Source organism: Brachypodium distachyon, chromosome 2 (assembly GCF_000005505.3).
Source record: "Brachypodium distachyon strain Bd21 chromosome 2, Brachypodium_distachyon_v3.0, whole genome shotgun sequence".
Classification (NCBI taxonomy): Eukaryota; Viridiplantae; Streptophyta; class Magnoliopsida; order Poales; family Poaceae; genus Brachypodium; species Brachypodium distachyon.
The window spans coordinates 31569990-31591430 of record NC_016132.3 but is presented as its reverse complement, the minus strand read 5'-3'; the positions used below and the strand labels follow the sequence as shown (position 1 = coordinate 31591430).

The 21441-nt window shown below is 43.3% G+C and overlaps 2 protein-coding genes across 5 annotated transcripts; one reads left to right on the top strand and one right to left on the bottom strand.

Moving 5' to 3' along the window:
- Positions 1-9381: 9381 nt before the first annotated feature.
- Positions 9382-15306, bottom strand: LOC100827056 (programmed cell death protein 2). 4 transcript variants are annotated; one of them, XM_010233281.3, is made up of 12 exons: positions 15094-15304; positions 14672-14932; positions 14496-14579; positions 14281-14414; positions 14100-14206; positions 13379-13476; positions 13176-13263; positions 12935-13089; positions 12772-12851; positions 12190-12304; positions 10083-10269; positions 9382-9921 (listed from the first exon to the last, which is right to left on the bottom strand). In XM_010233281.3, the coding sequence occupies exons 2-12, from the start codon at positions 14888-14890 to the stop codon at positions 9911-9913; spliced, it is 1278 nt and encodes a 425-aa protein (XP_010231583.1). In that variant the 5' UTR covers positions 14891-14932; positions 15094-15304; the 3' UTR covers positions 9382-9910. The 4 variants fall into 4 exon arrangements, with proteins under 4 accessions (XP_010231583.1, XP_024314790.1, XP_024314788.1 ...); XM_024459022.1 differs by having other exon boundaries at positions 14100-14191; positions 15094-15303; XM_024459020.1 differs by having other exon boundaries at positions 14100-14191; positions 14281-14579; positions 15094-15306.
- Positions 15307-18486: 3180 nt separating this feature from the next.
- Positions 18487-19592, top strand: LOC104583203 (transcriptional regulator SUPERMAN). Its single transcript, XM_010234996.2, has one exon. It carries the CDS (start codon positions 18580-18582, stop codon positions 19378-19380), a length of 801 nt encoding a protein of 266 aa, XP_010233298.1. The 5' UTR covers positions 18487-18579; the 3' UTR covers positions 19381-19592.
- The last annotated feature ends 1849 nt before the right edge of the window (positions 19593-21441 follow it).

The window sequence follows — 21441 nt, the reverse complement described above, 5'->3', positions numbered from 1 at the left end:
CGATGGCGCTAGACACTGCCAAAGGAATTATTTATATATCATAAAAACAAATAGTAAACCGGTAAACCAACAGTTCTACCGATAAAACCTGAACCGAGAGGCTTACCAGTTCGATTACTGGTCTGGTTTTTAAAACTATGCTGCTAAGCGGCTGCACAGGTGGTGGCGCCGAGGGACGAGGAGCAGGGGGCATCGGTGGTGGCGCACGGCCGTCACCCTTGTTCTTCTTCTTTTTCTTCCTACCGCCAGTGTCAGCAGATGGTGAAGGAGCGGCAGACGACGAGGTCGAGGACGGGCCTGTAGAGCGGGTAGCGAACAGGGCGGAGGGGGACTCGATGTGGGTGAGGTGGCGCAGCCGTCGTTCCTCCTGGAGCAGGTGAGACCGAGCATGGAGAAAAGTTGGCAGCGGCAGCCGCATGGACAAGTTGGAGACGGCATTGCATCAATTCTCTTCTCCTACATGGGGGATCCTCGGTCTCCTGTTCTTTTCAACGTGGTTGCAGATATGTTATCGGTCCTCATTGTGCCGATGGTCAAATCAATGGTGTTGTGCCACATCTTGTTGATGATGGCTTATCAATACTTCAGCATGCCGATGACACTATCATTCTTCTTGACCACAACTTGGAAAAGGCTAAAATTTTAACGCTGATCTTGTGTGTTTTTGAACATCTTTCTAGCCTCAAAATAAACTTCCATAAAAGTGAGTTGTTTTGTTTTGGCGAGGCTCAGGAGGTGGCGGACCAATATATTAGCCTTTTTGGATGCGAGCTCGGGTTGTTCCCTATCCGTTATCTTGGCATCCCTATTCACTATAAGAGGCTAAGCAATTCTCATTGGAAAGAAGTAGAAGAAAGATTTGAAAAGAGGCTGAGTAGTTGGAAAGGAAAAAAGATCTTTCTTGGGTTGGTCCTTATTAACTCACTCCTCACGAGTATGGTCATGTACATGCTCTCTTTTTTCGACCTTCCTCGGGGGATACTTAAGCGTCTAGACTATTTCCGTTCTAGATTTTTTTTGGCAGAGTGATAGCCAGCAAAAGAAGTATCGCCTTGCGAAATGGAATGTTTTGTGTCGACCTAAAGAGCAGGGAGGCCTGGGGATCCAGGATCTTTCTGCCAAGAACTCCGCTTTTCTAGGGAAATGGTTGTTTAAACTATTGACTGAAGAAGGAGTCTCGCAGAATCTCCTCCGTAATAAGTACATTGGCTCCAATGTGATTTCCCAGATTGAATGGAAGCAGGGCGACTCTCATTTCTGGGCCGGTCTTATGAAGGTTAAGCGGGACTTTGGATCCTTTCATATCAAAGACGGGGCTCAGATTAGATTCTGGGAGGACATATGGTTAGGAAATTGCCCCCTTCGGGATCAGTACCCCGGACTATATGGAATTGTCCACAACAAGCATGACGCCATTGCTCAAGTCCTGAGTAATTCTCCTCCTAACATTTCGTTCAGGAGAGACTTGGTTGGTCCAAAGCTCTGGAATCGGTTGGTATATCGTCTGGGCGCGATCCAGCTGATTTAGGACCGAGATATATTCCGATGGAATTTACATCAGTCTAGGACTTTTACAGTCAACTCGTTATATCACGCTTTAGTCAATACAGGTGTTCCTCCGATGAATCAATGCCTTTGGAAACTCAAAGTTTCGCTTAAGGTGAAAGTTTTTATGTGGCTTCTGCGTCGTGGGATAATTCTCACAAAAGATAATTTACTAAAAAGAAACTGACATGATGACCCCAAGTGTGCGTTTTGCTCTCATATTGAGACAATCAAGCACCTATTTTTTGACTGCCAGTTCGCTCATTCTGTGTGGTCTACCATTCAGGTGGCGTCTAACATTCGCCCGTCACATAGCATAACAAATATTTTTGGTAATTGGCTACGTGGCATAAGCAGTAATTTTAGAGCTAAGATTTTGGTGGGAGCGACCGCGCTTTGTTGGTCGATTTGGCTATGCAGGAACGACGTTATTTTTAACCATAACTAACAATCTCCATCTCTTATGCAGGTTATCTTTCAATGTACCCATTGGCTCCGCTCCTGGGCGTTACTGCAGCGGGAAATGGACAGGCCTTTGGTTATGGCTGCCTGTACTCAAGTGGAGCGAGTTCTGAAGGAGGTTTTTACCCGCAAAGAGTGGCAGCGTAAACTGCTACTGCAAGCTACTTAGTGTCTTTCTTGTCGGATGTTTTAAGGATTTTACTTTTCGCTTCCTTACGGTTTTGTTGGGCTGTGTGCATCTTGCTATAAAGAGGCCGGGTGCGAACTTGCTTGATGTATCTTCTTGATGCGACTTTTAAGTTCAATAAAAGCTCATTTTATCGAAAAAATCTCTTTATACATGTCGCGGGCACGATTACCGTGCGCTAATAACTGTGCAAGATAGAACCGGGATTACCTGGTTTGGAAATTGGAAGAAGACAACTACTCAATCCCTGAATCCTGATCGATTGCCTGTTCCTCTACCAACTAAACTTTGGGGAAACAGTAGAAGAAAATGAAAAAGAAAAACAGGACATCCGTTTTCGAGAGGAGGCCGGCTTTCCTTGGAAACAATCGGGGATCGAGGCCGTCGGCTAAATCCACGTATGTATGGCTTGATGACAAAGTGTCGGAGCTGGGGTCGGTCTAACATCATTGCCAGAATGCCCGTACGTGGCGACTCCGCGAATGCTCTTAACCCGGAAGATGGATCGTAGGATTCACGCGAACAAAGGAATATAATCCCATGATGTATACGCAGGGCACACATGCACCTTTTGATCTCTGGAGGCGTACGTACGGCGCCTCATCCACATCTAACTACCCTCTCTAATCACACCAAAATTTTCGCTGTCCCCTTCACACAGTTCGTCATGTCAAGCAAGCAGCACGTGTAGAACAAATTAAACATTTGTCGCCAAAACGTGCAAAACACTGGGCGCAGTTACACCTTTCTGAAAATAAAATTAATTAAAAGTGCCACAAGATCGATGTTTGTACAACTTGGTCCAAAATTGCGCGATATTGAAATAATGGTAATCTGTTTACAGATTTATCTCGAAATTTTTAGCCCTGGAGCAAGGAGATGTGCTTAGTTAACCTTACCGGCCGGTTGTTTTCAGATATAAGTGCGAATTAGCGAAGAGAAAGTTAATACTACTTGATTAGTGGAGGTGAGACGATAATTAAGGTCCAAGGTGCGCTTACATAGTATACATACAGATATGTAATGATTTTACTTTCTGATGAAGTCAGAGGAGACATGGATGTGAAAGCAAGTGCAGGTACATGAACGAACAAAACATTTGGCGTCTTTTTCGTGTAGAGTGTATCGATAGATTGTACTTTAGGTGAAAGCCGCTTTAACTGAAAGCTCCTTCAATTCCTGCTTTCGCTCCTCGCTGCTTTTGAGATCTTGCAGGCGAGCTATAGCTAGATATATGGCCCTGAGTTAACACACACTTGTCGCGCGCTTGTACAAGCAGTACTCTGTCGATACTTGTCAGGACAAGCTAATTAGCCGCGCGCCTAGGTATATGTGTAATTTGGCGCCCCTAGATGCTGTCTCGGTAGCTGTAGAAAATTTCTTACATGTCGTATAAGGCCTCCACAATGCCGTGCCAAATAACTATTTCATGAGACCGGTGCTAAAGCCAAAAAATTTAGAACCGGAGCATCTAGCTGCTCAGGTGCCAAATGCTTACTCGCAATAAAATAATACTTTTGTTTATCTCTAATCTGCAGCGCCATGACCCAAAGAAGCTTGAGTTGAATGGATGTTGCCGCTCCCTGCTCTTCAGCTATCATGCCGTAGCAATGACTAAAGAGAGGCAAGAGACCGAGGAGATTAGACGGAGGTGGATGTGCAGCTGACGCGAGCCTCTCTCGTAGCTCATCGAGCTTTTCTTTGTCCAACTGCTTGAGTCTTCTTTGGCCCGGATCTGCCTTGAGATTGAATGCATGTTCATGAAACTTGGGTGGACTGAGAGCTTGTCAAGTGGCAAATCTATTTTTATGACATGCATGTGGAGATTTTGGATGTTTCCAACTGATTTGAAAGAGGGATTGGAAAGAAAAGTCATTTGTAGAGAACCATGGAGAAATGAGAAGTTGGGGAGTGACGGGAGGAAAGGGAGAAGAGAGATTACAGTGATTTTAAAACCATATTTTTACCACGGTGGGTCCCATCTAACTAGATATTTGGTTTTGGTCACATTGGATTGGAGTGGAAATAGCAATTTGGCATTGTTGCCAAATACTGTCTTGTTGGCATATTTGGTTTTCGCACATTGTGGAAGCCTAACTGTTGGAGATAAAAATAGACTTCTAAGAAGCTGGTTTTTTTGTTTAAGAACGTAAGAAGAATATATATGATGAACAAAAAGATCCAGCTTGGAAACCTCTTGGCTGTATATGCTTTGTTTCATTCCAAAGTAATAGTACTATGTTCAATTACATTAGTTAATTCACCTTTCGGTTTGTATGTATTATATATGAGTATATGGCATGTGGCTACAACCTAACCGAGAAGAAACTTCATCTACTAATCATCATGTACACCCTAACATAGCTAGCTAGATAATGCAAATTATAAGATCGACACATCCCTCTGTCAAAATAATCCATGATTGTCTTAAAGTAGACGCTAGGTAGTTAAAGATAAGCCAACCCATAATTATCATATACACTTGATTAGCCTATCAATTCCCAAGCAGTACGTACATTCAACACACACTATATATAATCTATGCGTACACAATAAAAATGTGTGAAGCATATGAGGACATGTACAAGAGGTTACAGTAGAGTTTAGATGTACACATCTTGTTTGGCATGGGGCCTGGCCTAATTAGCAAAAGAACAAGCAAGCGCTCTCTCCTAGAACATAGATCGAAGCTAGCTATCTAGTGTTGTTAATTAATTATTAGTGCAGTGATGACTGTGTGTTAAGTGTATGGGAGTTTGGGACGCCGTACGACGACGACGCTGCTCCGAAATCTTTGTCGGGACGGCAAGTCTTTTCCAAAGAGAGAAACACGTCTTTTCCTGCTTCCGCTTCTCTCTCGCTGCCCTAAATATATGTCGAGGGAATCTTCAAACCAGTATAGTCTCAGGCATGCGCCTTGGTTTTTGTCTTGTTTCTTCGGGCTGATATTCTCCTCCCCAGAAGAGGCTTGGCTCTAGGGTTACTCGTCGCTCACTCAGTCACTCACGCGTCACTGTACGTCCAGTCACACGAGTCTCCACGGTTTATCCCTCGACGGACAGAGACACACAATTAAAGGGGCGCCATGAGCTGGCTTCTTCGCGATAGAAAGTAACTGAAATTAGTTTGGGATGAAAGTCTTTTCTAAAAAAAAGAATTTGGTCAAGTTAAGTACTCCGTAATATTTTTCCAGAAAGTCTGAGTCAATAAATGAACTAACTAATCAAATAAATATACTCCCTTCATCCCAAAATAAATGACGTAAATTTGCGTAGATTCTTATAAAAATCCACGTCACTTATTTCGAGACTGAGGGAGTATACCACGACGAATTTAATTTAGATCCGCAGATTCTTTTGTAGTTTAGAAATTAGTCTGATATAGGATGAAACTAGAACATCTTATAAAAATGACAAATATAATTCTATACGTGTGCACAGTACACTTGCCAACTGCAACGCTGCAATATATCGATCGATTTATGTGCATGGTGAGTACCAAGGCGTTTGCCAAAATTGTCCACATGCATGTCCACATATATACCGGCGCAACTAAGCTTTGCACGCGCGTCCACATAAAGGCAACACGAGTCGGTATTGCGACAAAAATATAATTAATTTTACATATCGAATACCTTTTGTTATATATACACAGCGGTAGGTGGCAACGACTATATTCTCTCGCGCGTGCAGAGGCAGAGCTGATCTTAACAGATCCAATTAGTGGACGGACGTGCAACATCTATCATGACTACTTTTGCCAGTGGTCAACAACAACCTAGCTACATGCATCTATATAACGTGTAAGTATATATATATAAACGTACGCGTATGTACATTCTGTGCGCATGATGCTATACCAAAAGTGTATATATAACCGTTTCTCACTTTGCCCAGCATTAGCGGAGAGTGGCAGCTGATCGACACAGCAGGGTCATACTATATATGCTTTAATTTGTCGGCCAATACGATGTGCTACATCGAAACAAATAACCAAGCAAATACACACATATTCAGATTGCCTCCTAAGTGGGGTCAACTGTGCTGTGCTGTGTGTTGACCATGATGCACAACGGCCGTTACGCGTACGTGTGTGGGTCACGGTAATGCAACGAGAAGAAGCAACGCAACAATCAAAGCATATATAAACATAATTGCATGCACTCGAATACATCTCTAGTGGTTATCAATACAGTTCTCGGCCGGGGTGATTATATATAGTATATTGTAAGTGATCTTGTGCAAGAAGTGACTTGGCAGCAAAGTACCGGTGAAGCCATGAGAGCATTGCTAGCTCTAGCTAGCCCTGCAAGTTGCGGCTAACTCTCCATAGCTCCAGGCTAGAGTGAGAGCAAAAGGGGGGTGATTGTTGTTGGGGGTTTCATGGCAGAATGATTGTGAGAATCGTGAGTAGGAATCCAGTACTAGATTGCTGCAACCGCCAGCAGGAATGGGATGTGTTTGTCATATCATGTTTGCAAGACAAGCTTGTTTCAGGACAGGGTCGACTAGCTTAATCTGCACTGGCCGCGAGCGATCAGGTCACCAAACGTCTACCTTTTTAATTTCAACTCATTAACTATGTTTCAATGTATCTCTGTGTGCTCGAAAAACTCTGTTTCGATCTATCCGTCCATCGACATGGTCACGAATACTATAGTTGTTGCAATGTTTCTTCTTTGTTGATTTGCCACTTCCTAATTCAGGTTTTCAATGCTAATTGGCATGCCATCTTCTAGATGCAAGTTGGACCATGAATTAGTGGGGGGGTGGGGGGATACACATTGGCATCACAGAGAGAAGGGGATTTGAAGTTTTGAACAGTGCATATAAATTTGTATGTATGTGCAAACTCCTCTTCTGTGTAAACATTCAGTGTATGTGATGCCGAACTGCCGATCCTTTGTTTGGCTCAAAATCAGAACTGTCAACGAGGTACTTGCGTCTGTTAATCTTCAACAGCATTTCAGAACCCTCTAATTATATTTTCTGAAGTACCGATGTAAATTCAAGCTGGCTTTGTTTTGGTCATGTCATGTAGGAATTTGCAGTTTATTTAAGCAATTAAAGTCGACTCAAAACTTTAAAGACAGCCGTCATTCTTTATATGTACGTAACAGACGACTCCTATATGCATGAGATTTGTACACGACGGTCTAGTGTGTATCTGCATGGCCCCCTTAACAAAAATATTCAACTGAAAAAGTAACAATATCAATAAATAAAAATAAAAATACTAGTGGTTATACTCAGTTCGTCCCCTCCGTTTTCAAATGTTTTCTCTTTGCCTCCATATACCTAAATCCTAGCTCCGCCCCTAGATCTTGGAGCTGACATCATTATGTGGCCATCCGTAGTTTAATTCTAGATGATATGGAGGGACTAGTTGTGTAGTTTGTGTGAACCATACAGTCTGCGAAATGTCCTCGTGGTACTATGGTAGACGACCCCACTATCCATTAATTAATCAAAGATTTGATTATGTATGATACTGGGAAGATGCAGTGCAGATATTGTCCGATTAAGATAAGCAAAGCAAATATTACTCCATCCGTCCAACAAAAGATGTCTCAAGTTTGTCAAAATTTGAATGTATCTAGACATGACTCAGTGTATAGATGCTTTCAAATTTGGCCAAAGTTGAGACATCCTTTGTTGGACGGAGGGATAAGTTGAAAACAGATCGACTCTGTCCATAATGAATTACTTCCTCCGTTCCTAAATACTTGTCGCTGTTTTAGTTCAAGTTTGCACTAAATACTTATCGCTATAGATGCTTTCAAATTTGTCCAAAGTTGAGACATCCTTTGTTGGACGGAGGAATAAGTTGAAAACAAATCGATTCTGTCCATAATGAATTACTTCCTCCGTTCCTAAATACTTGTCGCTGTTTTAATTCAAATTTGCACTAAATACTTGTCGCTATTTTAGTGCAAACTTGAACTAAAACAGCGACAAGTATTTAGGAATGGAGGTAGTAAATTGTATGATCGGCTTTAGTAATAAAGATTTAGTTCTATATATAATACCACATAGAATTACATGATCTTGCAGACATTGCTAACGACGTGAGATTCTTGCCATCATTGCCAAATCGGCATTGCATGTGCATTAGCAACAGAAACATTTGCTAGTCGGTTAATTGGCAAGTGCCTAACTTCTTCCTTTCTAAATGGAAACCTCACTCCTTGGTTATAGTGATTAATTATTATACGGGACAAATTCCACAGGAGCAGGATGCGGTGAATCCAGTGCTGCACGTGCAATTTCTTAACATACATGTGTGCATGAGGCCTAACATACATAGTTATAGGAAATACTATAACAGTAACCACTATACTATGAGTGCAGTTCATCACTACGCCGTCCTACGAATGAGTGGAAAAACTAGCTTAATTTGGAGATGTGAATTAACAAATGAAAGTATTTCAAAAAGGATATAAGATCGATTGGCACAATAAACAAGGAAACACTAGGCGCGTGTAAAGAGCGCCCAGGCCCAGGCCCATACTTGCCCTCTTGTACAATGACGATGCCTGACGTCACCGTCATGTCAGCGGGGAAGTATAATTAGCATCACAGCTGTAGCTATTACATTAATCCAGACAGTTAACAGAAAAGGTGGCAGTAGACTGCTAGCTAGGCAGCCGCCGGACACAGAAGAATCGAAGCAAATAATTAGCAAGTCAAACTGAGAAAAAGGAAAAGTGGGTTTAGCAGTATATATGTACTTAATTATGGCAACCTGTACGAAGGAATGAGGTGATAGGCACCAAAAGCTAGGAGGCGGGAATAGGCTCCGGGTCTTTGTCTTTACCATTTGGTAGGTGGTATTTCCTGATCATGAATAGGATGGCTATAGTGAAGTTGTTTTTCGTTACCAAATACTCCCGCTCCTGTTAGATTTGTATCATCCTCCATGGTGCTGCCCTCGCTGGGCACGTAGTGTACTGCCACCATGGGGGAGAGCAAGAAGTTCTAGTCTATGGCCCCTGAACACGAGCTTCAAAATTCTCGCCCGACGGTGAGAGGGGACAACACGCGTTGTATTTTTTATCCAAAGAAAGCATGCTCCCTCGTGCTGCAAAAACAGAGAAGGTTGGGGAAAGAAGGCGAAGTGAACTGCAAAAGGAGAAGATTCTGGAGCTTGCAGCCAAACGTATTGCCACAGAGCGAGGATTTGAGGAGTGAGGAGCGGAATCTACTCCGATTCAGGGGGAGTGGAGGGCTTCCGAATATATTCTAAATTGGTGTTCTCTGAATAACAATATTACAGCCTCGGAAACCATTAACCATCTTCTGTTTGGGTGTGTGGTTACTCGAGGGTTGTGGTTCAAAGTTCTCTCCACTTGGAACAAGGTTTAATGGCTACAGGACAGTGACTCAGGCACTCAGCCCTCGGCGATGGGTGGACTTCCATTCCGGTAACGGGCAAAGCTCGTCATGATTTCACCACAACTTCAATGCTCGTTTCTGGTCAGTCTGGAAGCACCGCAACAGGATAGTTTTCGATGGTGTTGCTCCAAGTGTCGACTCCATCATCTCTGAGATCAGGAAAGAGGGCATGGCTTGGAGGCAGGCGAAACTAGTAGGAAATCTAGGTTTTGAATGTTCTTCGGTTGATAGTGTACCATGTAGAGATACCGGTTAAGTTGTAAACTCTCAATCTTGTATTCGCTAAGCTGCAGCTTCCTTCTATAAATGATGATACACCTGCTTAGGTGTAATCTAGAAGAAGAAAAAACAATATCACATCGAAAGTTCTTTCAGAAGACAAATAAAGGAGGGCAGCAGGCACATCAATCTTTAGACGTGACCACCTTTAGCACGAAACTGAAAAGAACTGATAACAAACTGCCAATTAAGATGTTTTTGTTTTTGTTACGAACCAGCTGGGCTTGAAGTGGTGCGGTACGTCCCTTTTGTATCCGGAGATAACTGAACGCATACAAATTCTTCCTTGTAGCTGATATTTTTATCACATGATTCTTGACATGTGTACACAACAATTGTTGCCCAATCAAGAGAGTCTCGTTCATTTTCAACATGGAAGTAATGAAGCAGTTGTGGCATGACCTGCATGCATAGTGAAAATATACATAATCAAATAAGTGACCACACTGGAGTGCAGCAAAAAATTTAAAAATGTAGTATAAATCTGTGCCAAGCAACAAGATCAATCTAGTTGTGATAAGTGTCATCCAAAATGAGATCTCCACTTCGCCAAAAAACAGTATTTTGTCAATGAAATATTCATAGATTCACATTTAAGAACTATTTACACATTTTGCAGTGAAAACCAAAGCAAGTAACCAGAAATCAAGAATCAACACACGTGTAGTTCATGACCAAACTCAACCCCTCTTAAAAAGTGGGCACTCTAAGACTTAAAATCAGTTATCCTATCAAAAATTCTACAGAAACTCATGAACGAATGTCTTTTTCGTAACAAAGAAATGAGATTACAAATGCATTTACTGGTGATATATGCAACCTCCTATAATGTTAAAAGAGATCCTAAATATCGTATTCCGTTACTAGATTTAATTAATGAAATGGAATAAATAAGTTAACATGGAATAGGAAAATACACTAATTTTATGTAAAATGGATTTGTCTCAGAAAGAAAAGTCCCGGCAGATTCTTCTGATGCTGGAGAATCAGATTAAGAAGGTGCTTTATGCCGTGCTCCAACTTGTACACAATGAAGTCACTACTTCACTAGAAGACCCATTCCTATCCTCTGGCCATTAAAACCTCTCATGACATGGGAGGAGCCATGTTGCGGGCGGCAGTTTGCTTGTGGAGATCCAGCCCATTTTTTAGATGATGGTTGCTCAGAGCTGTATTCTGAACCATCCTGGCATGGCATGACGCAAGCGGCACCTCCTAAGGTAACTCACGTACAGCCTTGACACAAATGCTAGGCATAGGTGATAGGTAGGTGACAACTTCGTGCTAAACGCCTAGGCAACTGCTGGTTGGTCAAGTGTTCTGCACTTCAATGGGAATGGTACATAAGAATATAACTCGGCCAAACACAATTTCAGCTGTGTGATGTGAATCAGACCTATGGGGTGATAGGCCAAAAGTAGATGGCCCGGCCCAACCAAACTAAAATAAGTCATGCAAGAAAACGCTCAACTCTCAATTTTCTATAGATTCACCAACATGCAACCTCCACAGACGGTATCGTTTCTACTTTGTGAACATCCTCCACTAGAAGCAGTCTGTCGTATTGATTCATATTCTGCAAGTGCTGTGTGAAAGCAAATTCCCGACATGTCAACTCGAGGTAAACACATGAAGGTAGACAATACATGGATTTTTTTAGCAAGAACGGAGAAGACAAAAGAGAGAATAGAAAAGGAAGGAAGAGAGGCTGCTTTGTTGGAGACTCTGCAGCCAGAACATGTGCTTAATGTGTTGCTCTCGGCAGCACTTCGCTACTATGCAAAATTGCATTATGGATCTTTTGTGACAGTGAGTGGAATAGTTTGTGGCATCCAATGAGTGGTAGGTTCTTCATACCATAGAATCTTTAAAACTTGACCAAACTTAACTATTTAAAATAGTTAGACCCTCGAAATATATTATTTGCACTTTGCTGAGTAGACAACTGAGTCTCAGTTGGATCCTAACTCCAGTATTCACATTGGAGTAACACATCAATGAGTAGTTGCTCTCAAGTCTCAAGTTGTGATCTCTACATGAAAGAGAGAGGTTTTATAGGGAGCAGTCAGCTTATGCCCCTTTCGGTAGTGTCCGTTTTGCTAGTGTCGCAAATATCAGATTTTGCTTTCCACTCCCAAATTTGTAAGTGGTTCTGACATCACAGAGCTAGGCACAAGAAAAGTATTCGAGTATGAAGGTTCTTTTCATTTTCCTTTGCTATACAACAATTGTGTTAATCGACACATAGTGCATCTTTGCAAGTCTCTCCAAGGTACAAAATACTAAATTGTATAGTTCATTGAAATCTGAAACTTATCTAACCTGGAATTCATAGCGAAGTGGACCATTACAATAGATGCATGATGGAATATCAGCACTTCTCAGAGACCCCGATGATACCGCCCAAAGAGGTTTTGCATTTTCTTCGCCACAATACCTGCATTACAGATTAATTAAATTTACGCTTCGCACAATAGCTCCCTGAAACAACCCCCAAAGATTTGCTGAAGTTCTAGCCTTCGGGGTAACATGAACAGAAGTTGGGATGCATGTCCATATGGCCAATACTTCTTATCCGACAATGCGACATGAACATGTGGCACCACTTAGTAACAGTAGTATTTTCTGGTCGTATCGAAATGTTACATTAAAAAAGTCTAAACAATACCTTAAAAAGTATACTAAACCACAATAATGTTCAGAATACTAGTAATCAGAGAGCTTTTGTTAAATGTAGCCTGTCAAGATGATGAGTCATTGCTTAAACGTGAAAAAGCCTTGATGTTCTAGGTGCCAATGTTTTAACTTGAAGCAGTACATGATTATTTAAGAGGATCCAGTGCTGATTTTCTTAATCAAAAAGAGAAAAACAAAACTGAAGTAATGGCTCTAGTCCACACTTACCTCAACACCTGTTGTCGATCACGTGGATTTCGTGAGATGCGGTCAAGGAATGATGCCCAGCATCTATTGTCATCATCAGCCTGCACGAAAAATTGTAGTATGGTACTAAAGACCACTGGCAGTGAAGCAAACATATCAAAAAGCATAACACGCAAAAAGAAACCTCAAATTGATCCATCAATGATAGTGTTATGTCATCTGTTTTGCTTTGTCCTTGAACCACCAACTGTTTTGAGCTATTTCCACCACAACTAGCAAAACAATAGGTTTCCTCATCATCAACCATCATAAATTCAGGCCATCCAACGCCAGCCATTACTGCAGAAGTGCAGATAGTTGAAACAGAAATAAAATTACATTGGAGGCAGACTTAAGAGCTAAAAGAGCACTAGGAAAATAACAACCATTTTGTGCACCTGGCAGAATAGAGCCATCAAATGAACCTGGTATTTGACAGCAATCATTCTTGTGACTAGCACACCAATGCAATTCCTGAAATAGAATATTACTAAATGATTCCAAAAAAACATTGGTATCTAGTGATTGAAGCAGAAGAAGCAAACATATAAAGCAAAATAGACATGATGATTGTCTGATCAGTGAAAACCTGGTGCTTCTTGGAACAGTAACTTGCTTTCCTACAGCGGCTGCAAAGTTTTTCGCCTTTCCATGTACCACACCAATCACAAAGCCGAGCATGCAATCCTAATGAGAACATTTGAAGGAGAAATGAGATGATTAGTGTTCATATTTACATCAAGTATGTTAACTGGGTAACATAAGCAAATTGGTGCATAATAGAAGCAAAGAGGCTTTCCAGAGAGGCCAACAACATTAGCAAAGCATAGTGATTTCTGGAGGGGAAGACATTTGAACTGGAACCACGACAAGAATTTAGGATCAGAGGGAGTACTAAAAAGCATGGCATCCAAGGTAGCTGCACGTTCAGTAGCAGTCTGCACAAATTCTGAAGGTAATTAACTGAAGCAAGAACTGCATGCTTGCTATAAGCTAAAGAGTACAGGCCAGCCCATGCAGTCTGCACATAGTGCACACCTGAGCCAGATAGGAGCAACCAGGGATCAAATAATTTCAGTAGATACAGATAATCATGTTATTAGAGGATAATGTGTCCAAACATTCAAAACAGACAAACTAAAAATAGTGTATACAGTACATAGGGTGGGGTATAATATATATTTTTATATTGTAGATATGCTGCCGCCAGCCCTATCCCCGGTCTTAAGCCCTTGTCGTACCCAAATTACCACGTTGCCACTACAATGCACAACTACACAGAACAAGATGATTGGAGCAAACAAACCTACCTGCTTCACATTCAGTTCCAATGCAGCCCTTAGGCTCTTCAACCGGGTAAAATGGATTATTCTTGGGCAGCTGGCACCTGAAAACCTTCACACTGCAACGCAGTTCACTAAAGGCAATGAACATGAGAAATGCAAATTTTGGGTAAAGCACTAGAACAATCAACAAATATACTAGCATTACCTTCTCCTAGGATTTCCTGCCCAGCCTTTCCCCTGCTCATGCTGGTCTCGTAGCAAGCAAGACATGGATGGACACATGAACACAAAAAAGGTGCGGTGATAGGCTGTCTCCTTCGACTTAACTGGTGCATTGAGCTGCATACAAGCAAACCAAATTTGCTGCCAAGCCACCAACATGAATAAGTAGATAGGGTTGACCATAGAAATAGATGAAACCTGGAGGACAAAACGCAGTGGGTCGCCACAGAAGCCGCAGGTACTTGACTTGCCTGATGGCAAATTGACAGGATCCAGCCAGGCCTGAACAAAACCATATAGTTTTCCCAACAAATAAATAGTTCAAAGGGCATCAAAATCTTAGGCGCATATATAATGTGACACAGCAAGTGTACCGGGGCACCGCCAGCTTTGTCGGGGAAGTGTTGTGGGAGAAGAAGATGCCAGTCCAGTGGTTCCTCTGGCTCCTGCAGGAAACCTAAGGTTACTTGCGACTCTGAATCTTCTTCGTCCTCATCATCCATGTAGTCACTTTCGAAAATGGCAACGGGCTTTGTTTCGTCCTCATGGGAGGCGATGTGGAGATTCTGCAGCTTTTTGGTGTCAGGTTCCATCTTTGTTGGGAATTGGCGGCAAGGGTGCCGATGTGCTAGTAGCTGGGAAGGGGAGAAAAAAAAGGCAAAACAGTTTAATCAACGGCAGATGTTCTTAGAGTAACTCCAGCAGCTACACGGATCGGGACGCCGCCGCTCAACGAGGGACGAGAAGGGGAGAACAGGAGGAGGTAGAGAGTGGGAGGTCGGGCACGGCGGCGAACCGGATGTGGACGGGGCGGCAATGGCACCCGGAAAGCGAAGTGGATCCGGCGGCGGCGGCTGACGGACGCGGCGACTGCGGCGGTTGAGGGAGGCGACGGCTGACAGAGGCGGCAACGGCGGCGGTTGATGCGACCAGAGACGGCGGCCAGGCGACGAGGAGACGAAGCGCCTGACGTCAGGGAACAAAACAGTCCATCGATTTGCCCTGTCTATTTCTCTTCTGATGTGGGCATGTGGCCTGTGGGCTCACAAGTTTCCTTGGATAGTTGGGCTTTGATTAGCAGCCAGCAAAGGGGGACGAAATTAGTGGGCTGGATGTTTACCAGCCTGCTAACTAATCGCTAACCAGTATCGGATACGTGTACGGGTGTACGTGGAGTTGGGATCATGCGTCTTTTTTTTCAAGCCGGACTTGGAGGAGGGAGCATCTGCCGGGCGGTGGCATATCGGTGATTTTGGTGAACTTATCTGCGCATGTAAAGACAAATCATCATCTCAAACTACAAATTTAGTTCAAAATTGAACTAAAACAACGACAAGATAGGAAAGAGTACGTCGGATAAAAAAGTTCCAACAGATTATTTATTTTGTTATGGATCCATCTTAGAGGCAGCAATTTTCTCTATGCATTTCAATTCTTGGTGATAAGAACAAAGGCAAGATGTGGGTTCCGTCTTAGAGGCATATTTGCCCCTAATTAAAGAGAGAAGAATCTTAGGACAAATAGACAGGTTGCTTTTTTTCCTTCTCCTTTCGTGATTATTTTTAGAAGAACTCAGTAAGATGGAGAACTTGAGACAAAGGTGCTTCTTCAATTTCTCTTTATGTGGCAGTGCTACGGAAGGTTTTTCCATCCACGGGTTTGTGTTTGATCTTGCGAATTTTAAGTTTGTGTTCTCGTAGAACCATACATACGTGTCTGATGAGTTTTGTTAGTGCGCACTAGTGCTTTTTATTGGCCTGTCTTTTGTGGTTGTGGGTAAGGTTTGTGTTTGATCTTGCAAGTTTTAGGTTTCCGTGGTTGCAAAACCATACATACGGATCAGATGAGTTTTGGTAATGTGTCTTGGTGTTTTTATTAGCTTGTTTTTGTGCTTTTGGGTTTACCTTTGCGAGTGGTCGAAGTACGTTCAACTCTCATTTCAACTCATGGCTTCATGAATCATTTTTAAAGTAGTCAAGTTCGTGTAGTTTTTCAAATGATGGTGTCGTTGCTTCAATATGATTGTTATATTTTTGCTGAAGGCCTGACGGTATTTCGTGTAAAAAGATATGTATTACCAAGAAGATTTATTAAAAATATATTATTGTAATTCTTAACTATATGAGTTACTTTTGATTCTTAAAACAAAAGGACACGAGTGTGTGCATTCACGCATGGACACAGAGCACCCAAAATCAATTATGTAATGTGCCAAAAAAAAAAGATCAATTATGTAGTCCATCTCCTGTCGATTCATAAAATACAAAACGAAAAATGGAAGCGGTTCCCTGGAAGTCCAAATGCTGGCCGACGAAACAAGCCAGTTAATCGAAAAGACAGCAGGGGGGAGAAGAAACAATGTTGCTGGAAGAAACGTCACAGTTAACACATCTGCCCTTTCATGCATATATATACATATATAATAATCTAGCATTAAAAAAATATTTAGTTGCATCCTAGGAAGGGCCGCGTCAACGATATACGCCCGTGTTTATGTCAGCAACACGTACCCGACGTTACCAGTTGCAGCAGCCAGCTCAGTGTAGAAACAACGAGAAGTTTACATCACTAAGCTGATTCCATGTGTAGGGCACCTGAAGAAGTCCTGGAAATAACGTACAAAGAGAAAACATCACATCACCTTATGTTTTATTTATGATGTTGCTCGGTTGACGCAGTTTGAAAGGACTTGTTACGGCAGTTATCTATGTTCCCGGCAATAACCCATGATGCTCACAAAAAATGGACAACCCACAATATATGATACTAAAAAGAAATTAAGGAACAGAACCTGAAGTGGTCTAATATTTCTATATAAGTACATGTCTTCTCACATACTTCTCTGATCCTAAATTCTTAACTCAAATTTGCCCAAATATGGATATATCTATTCTTAAAAAACGTCTAATATTTCGACAACAATTTAGGATCGGCGGGAGTAATTTACATAACTGCACATGTCTTGACACATCCTAACCCTAAACCCTGTAACAACAAGCCAAGCAATTCGTACGTACACATGCTATAATATGGCACATATCTAACTAGGGGTGTTCAAAACGTACGGTTTCAACCTCAAACCAAGCTTTTTTGCCTAGCTACTTCCCAAAGTTTCTATTACATCTTACAGTTTGTAATTACAGTATTGCACATGATATGTGTGTTAATTTCCAAATGCCGTGTTTTTTTGTTAGCTTTCATAAAGTGTTTTGTTTAAAACTTTTGCGATGGACTATGCAGTATTACTTCTGTACCGGTGAATGTTTTGCATGTTTACATTTCGATCATAGTAGCATACTTGATGAAATTTTCATACTTAATTTTTCAAGGTGTGTCAGCTGTCAATTCATAAATTAAGGATGAATGCATATAAAATATTGAGATATGTATCAAATATGTGTACGAGTAGGGCTACGGTTGGACTTGTAATTAGCGGAGGGTCAGGTGTGTTACAGCGGAACGCGTGTAATCCGGATCTAACATATAAAAGCAAGTCTGAGTAGCCAAAATAACCTAGACAAAAGCTAGTAGGCTAGACACAAGATCACGAGGGGAGGGTCCGGCGCCCATAGAATACAGGGTGTAGCGGACCGGCCGTGGTGTGGTGGCCTGATGCGCCTGATGGCCCAAACGGAGATTAATTTGTCATAGCTTGTACTGTGTCAATTTAGTACATACGGAGGAGAGAGCATGCCTGGGCAGTAGACGATCGAGATTGCCGAACCTCGTTAGCAAATCTTGGTACTTGTTGTTGTGATTGCTTGTCCTCATATGATCGATGTGCGCCTTCGACAATGTTTTCTGCTCGGTCATGTATGGTATAACATTAACAAATCGCACCCTTCAGTTATGAAGCAAAACACCAGCTCCAGGCTTAAATCCTGCGGTATTATAGTCACACAGACTCACAGTCACAGATAAGAATATATAAGTATATACAGGATACTTATGTGTGAAGCACCAGCTGCTCATTGAACTTTTTTCACTGCAAGACAGCATCGCCCAGTACTGGATAGCGAGGGCAGCTGCTAAGCAACAAAGGCCGGCCGAGAGACCGCGTACAATCTTTTATTCAGAAACGGCTGACGATCCCAAAGCCTTTAATCGTTTATAATCTTTGTCCTCGTCGATATACTTAATAGAACCCCCCTTTGCGCACACGGAGTCACACACTTTGCCATCTCTTCGTCAAACCTCCGTTTACCACAATCCCCAAACCCTTAAAATCATCCGAAGGCCGGCTAGCTAGAGATCCAAGATCAATCGTCGCACGAGCTAGCCCATGGCCAGCGGCAGCGAGGCGGCCGGGGGGGCAAGCGAGGAGGCTGCAGGAGTGAGCTCGCCCAGACCGGATCAGGAGGCAGCCGTGAGCTCGCTCAAACCCGATCAGGCGGAGGCATCAGCGGCAGCGCCGGGCCAGCCAGTCGTGGCTGGGGAAGATGAACCAGCAGCGGAGGCACCGCCACCATCTCCGGCTCCGGCGCCGGCTGCTGCTGCTGCTGTCGCCCGGCCGTACTACGAGTGCGTGTTCTGCAAGCGCGGGTTCACCACGGCGCAGGCTCTCGGCGGGCACATGAACATCCATCGCCGTGACCGCGCCAAGCCGCCCAGCCTGATCCGCGGCGACCCGACGTCGACGCCAACGTCCGTGTTCGTCCGGAACCTCGAGTGCTATAGTCAGCAGTACCACCCCGGTTACGAGTACCCCCTTCCCCCTGTGCTCCCGGTAGCCACGCAGCCGGGCAGCAGCAGCAACTTGACCATGTACTACCGCGGCAGCGCAGGGCCTGCGACGACCACTGGATCAGCAGCAGTGGTAGCCGGGGAGGCGGCGGGCTCCATGAACCCTAGCAGCAGTGGTACTGCTAGCCCCAGGGAGCTGAGCCTATTCGGTGCGGCGGGGGCAGCGGCAGCTCCTCATGATCATGACTTACACCTGGGCCTCGGGTCGTTCCACGGCCGAGCTGCTGCAGGCGGTGGTGAGCCGGAAGAGGCGTTGGCAGCAGAGCGGCAGGGAGGTGAGCCGGCGGAGAGGGATCAGCTCGACTTGGAGCTCAGGCTCGGCCGTCGTCCCAGGCATTGATCGTCGCATGGGAGGTGAAACTGCAATCAATATATATGCAACTAGCTCATGCACATGCTTCCTGCATATATGTAATGCGGCCATGCATATATACGGTTTATGGAATATCTGCATGGTGCGTAATTAACTTGTAATCTTTGTTCTTGTTAGTGTTTCTGTCGTTCTTTATTTCTTTATGTGTGTATCCTATTGGATTAATGTTTTTGTGTATACATACGTACATTGTGTTTGTTTTGTTGCAGATTTTTATGACAGACTTACACGGTTATGTTCATTATATGTACTTCTACAACATGCTATACTTTGGTCTCTTTGCTGTTTAGTAGTTTCTTCTCGTCGACCTTCAATTTGTCCTCTTTGCTTGTCATGCAATCTAATTATTCATGTAGATCGATCTAGTCGTTTTTATTTGGGCAATACACAGGGGACAAGTAAATTTGGTCTGTATATGATTTTGAATGCATATCGCCAGCCTATAGTGTCACTGCGGCAAAAAAGGACTCGTAAAATCTCTTTACATTCTGTAAGGCATTTATAAATTATAGCTACATATTTCATGTGATGCAGATTGTAATTATTTCTGAAAATTATATACTGCCTCCGTCCAACAAAAGATGTCTCAAATTTGTCAAAATTTGGATGTATCCAGACATTACTTAGTGTATAGATACATTCAAATTTAGTCAAAATTGAGACATCCTTTGTTGGACGGAGGGAGTATGTCTTTATGCATTAATTAGCAACTGTTTTATATATGTATGAGATATCTTCTCATATGAGATATGAGATATGTTGATGTATGAAATGCATGTGATATATGTGGATGTAGGATTTTTTTTTTATATGAAATATGCAGTAGTTCCATTTTGTGGAGACGGCTGGCTCACGTCAGAACAGTGGTCACAAATAGGCGACACCACGGGAGAAAGCGGCTTTGCCGGGGGCCAGGGGCCGCCGGCAAAGCCTTTGCTGGCGGCTTTTTTTCAGAGCCGCCGACAAAGCCCGTCGGCACGGAGGACCACCGGCAAAGGACTCTTTGCCGGCGGCTTTCTCACGGGTCCGTCGGCAAAGTCCTTGCCGGCGGCCGAAACGACGGCCTCCGGCAAAGAAAAGAAGATCACGGCATGCGGTGCCGTTAACGGCTGGGCCCACATATCGGCCCTTTGCCGGCGGCCAGGGAAAAAGCCGTCGGTAAGGGCCGGCACGTGGCACGCCGCGAGTCGGCCGCGCGTGCCACGGCTGGGCCCACATGTCGGGCCTTTGCCGACGGCCAGGAAAAAAGCCGCCGGCAAAGGCCCGACACGTGGCACGCCACGAGCCGGCCGCGCGTGCCACGGTGTGGCCCACATGTCGGGCCTTTGCCGGCGGCCAGGGAAAAAGCCGCCTGCAAAGGGGGGGGGGCACATGGCACGATCTGGTGCGTGCCCTTGCTCAGCCTTTGCCGGCGGCCAGAGCCTTGGCTGCTGGCAAAGGGTATTTTTTTTTATCGCAGCAATTTGAAATATTTTCACAGCACATATATACATACATATATATGTGATGTGGATGAATATATATATATATATATATATATATATATATGTATGTATATTCATCCACATCACAGCAATACATCCACACAAAATCATCGACGCATCCACGTAACGCATTCACATCATAAGCATATAAACATCTCATGAAAGTCCGAAAACATCACATATCTCACAACAAAAGTATTACAAGTGTTCATCACATGGTAGCAAACATATTACAAGCTAGCTAGTGTTCATACACGATAAGATGGTGACTCGGGCACCTTCAACATTCACCACCCATTGCACCAGTAGAAACCTATGAAATGGAGTTGGAATAGCATAATTATATATAAAGAAAGGAATTGAAGTGACAAGTGTAGTATTTGAAGCGGACCTTAGCCTGGCTCAAAAAAGGTGCAATGGAATCATTTTTGAGCAAATATGGCTCATTTGGCTCCAAAAATGCCACCAAGGCACAATTTTGGAGCCAAATGACCCCTAAATGCTCTAAAATGGCACGATGGCACCATTTTGGATCGAATATGGC

What these genes read in the sequence shown, in the direction of transcription:
- LOC104583203 (XM_010234996.2), top strand. Translation starts at nt 18,580, where the DNA reads ATGGCCAGCGGCAGCGAGGCGGCCGGGGGGGCAAGCGAGGAGGCTGCA.
- LOC100827056 (XM_024459020.1), bottom strand. Translation starts at nt 14,890, where the DNA reads ATGGAACCTGACACCAAAAAGCTGCAGAATCTCCACATCGCCTCCCAT. An exon ending in TGGAACTGAATGTGAAGCAG is followed by an intron (nt 13,477 to 14,099) that starts GTAGGTTTGTTT and finishes TGTTCTCATTAG; the next exon opens with GATTGCATGCTCGGCTTTGT. An exon ending in CACTTCGCTATGAATTCCAG is followed by an intron (nt 10,270 to 12,189) that starts GTTAGATAAGTT and finishes CTATGCATGCAG; the next exon opens with GTCATGCCACAACTGCTTCA.